Genomic DNA, 1,317 nt, shown 5'->3' on the forward strand with positions numbered 1-1,317 from the left:
GCAGCCATGCAGCCCTGTGTGTGTCAGTGCAGCTCTGCCCATCTGTCACCAGTGCTGCCACCATGAGAGCAGGGCACCCCCTCCCTCCATGCTGCTGGAAGTAGTTGTGCTCTTCCTGGCCAGGAGAGGGAGGGAAGTGATAGGAGGAGGAGGGGAGAGCAGTGCAGCCTTCATTCTGCTGTGGATGTATGCTGGGGACACTGTGATCAGCAGCAGAGGGACGCCCGCACATTGTCATCCCCCGGCTTCCTGCACGGCACGGGCTGCTGCGGATGATGATGATGCAGCAGAAGGCGCCCGCAGGGGATGAGCTCAGCCCGCTCACCCGGCCGGGGATGCTGTGACCCGGCACCATGTACCGCCTGTGATCGGAGCGCATTGTTCTGGGATTGTGATCGCTGACAGCTCGGCTCCCCCCCAGCACAACATGTCGGCCAGGACGCCATTGCCGACAGTCAACGAGCGGGACACGGAGAACGTGAGTGCACCGGGGAGGAAAGGGGGAGGGGGGACAGGATGATCATTACCGGGGCCTGGATGGAGGGAGGGGGGATCCGATCATGGATGGAGGGACAGTGTGGAGGCCTTCAGGGGGACCTTATGGAGGTCCTAGGATTAACCCTTGGAGGTACAGTATAGAGGCCCTTAGGGGGGGCATTATGGAGGTCCTGGGAGTGACCCTTGGAGGTACAGTATAGAGGCCCTTAGGGGGGGCATTATGGAGGTCCTGGGAGTGACCCTTGGAGGGACAGTATGGAGGTTTTAGGATTAAACCTTGGAGGGGCATTATGGAGGTCCTGGGAGTGACCCTTGGAGGGACAGTATGGAGGCCTTAGGTTTAACCCTTGAAAGGACAGTATGGAATCTCTGGGAGGGACACTGAGGAGTCCCTGGGATTAACCCTTGGTGGAAACAGCATGAAGGCCCTTGGGGCACTGTGGAGGTCCTGGGATTAACCCTTGGAGGGACAGTATTGAGGTCTTGGTTTTAACCCGGGGGGGGGCAGGGGGACATTGAGTCCCTGGGATTAACATTTGGGGGGAACAGTATTGACGGTCTTGGAGGGACAGTATGGAGGTCATGGAATTAACCCTTGGAGGGACAGTATGGAAGCCGTGAGTTTAACCCTGGGGGGGGGAAATGTTATGAAGTCCCTGGGATAAACACTTGGAGGGACAATATGGAGGCCATGGAATTAACCATTGGAGGGACATTATAGTGGCCCTTAGAGGGGCATTATGGAGGTTATGGAATTGACCCTTGGAGGGACAGTATAGAGGCCTTGGGCCACGGAAATAGCCCTTGGAGGGACAGACG

At 57.6% G+C, this 1,317-nt stretch overlaps 1 protein-coding gene across 1 annotated transcript in view; it reads left to right on the plus strand.

Moving 5' to 3' along the window:
- Positions 1–229: 229 nt before the first annotated feature.
- Positions 230–1,317, plus strand: part of MARK1 (microtubule affinity regulating kinase 1) — a 115,496-nt gene continuing 114,408 nt past the window's right edge. Inside the window, exon 1 of the mRNA XM_018572028.1 lies at positions 230–478. Within this exon, the coding sequence (XP_018427530.1) occupies positions 428–478 (51 nt within the window). The 5' untranslated portion in view covers positions 230–427. The remainder of the gene's footprint in view (positions 479–1,317) is intronic.

Source organism: Nanorana parkeri, unplaced genomic scaffold (genome assembly GCF_000935625.1).
Source record: "Nanorana parkeri isolate BGI_ZX_2015 unplaced genomic scaffold, ASM93562v1 scaffold43, whole genome shotgun sequence".
Lineage (NCBI taxonomy): Eukaryota > Metazoa > Chordata > Amphibia > Anura > Dicroglossidae > Nanorana > Nanorana parkeri.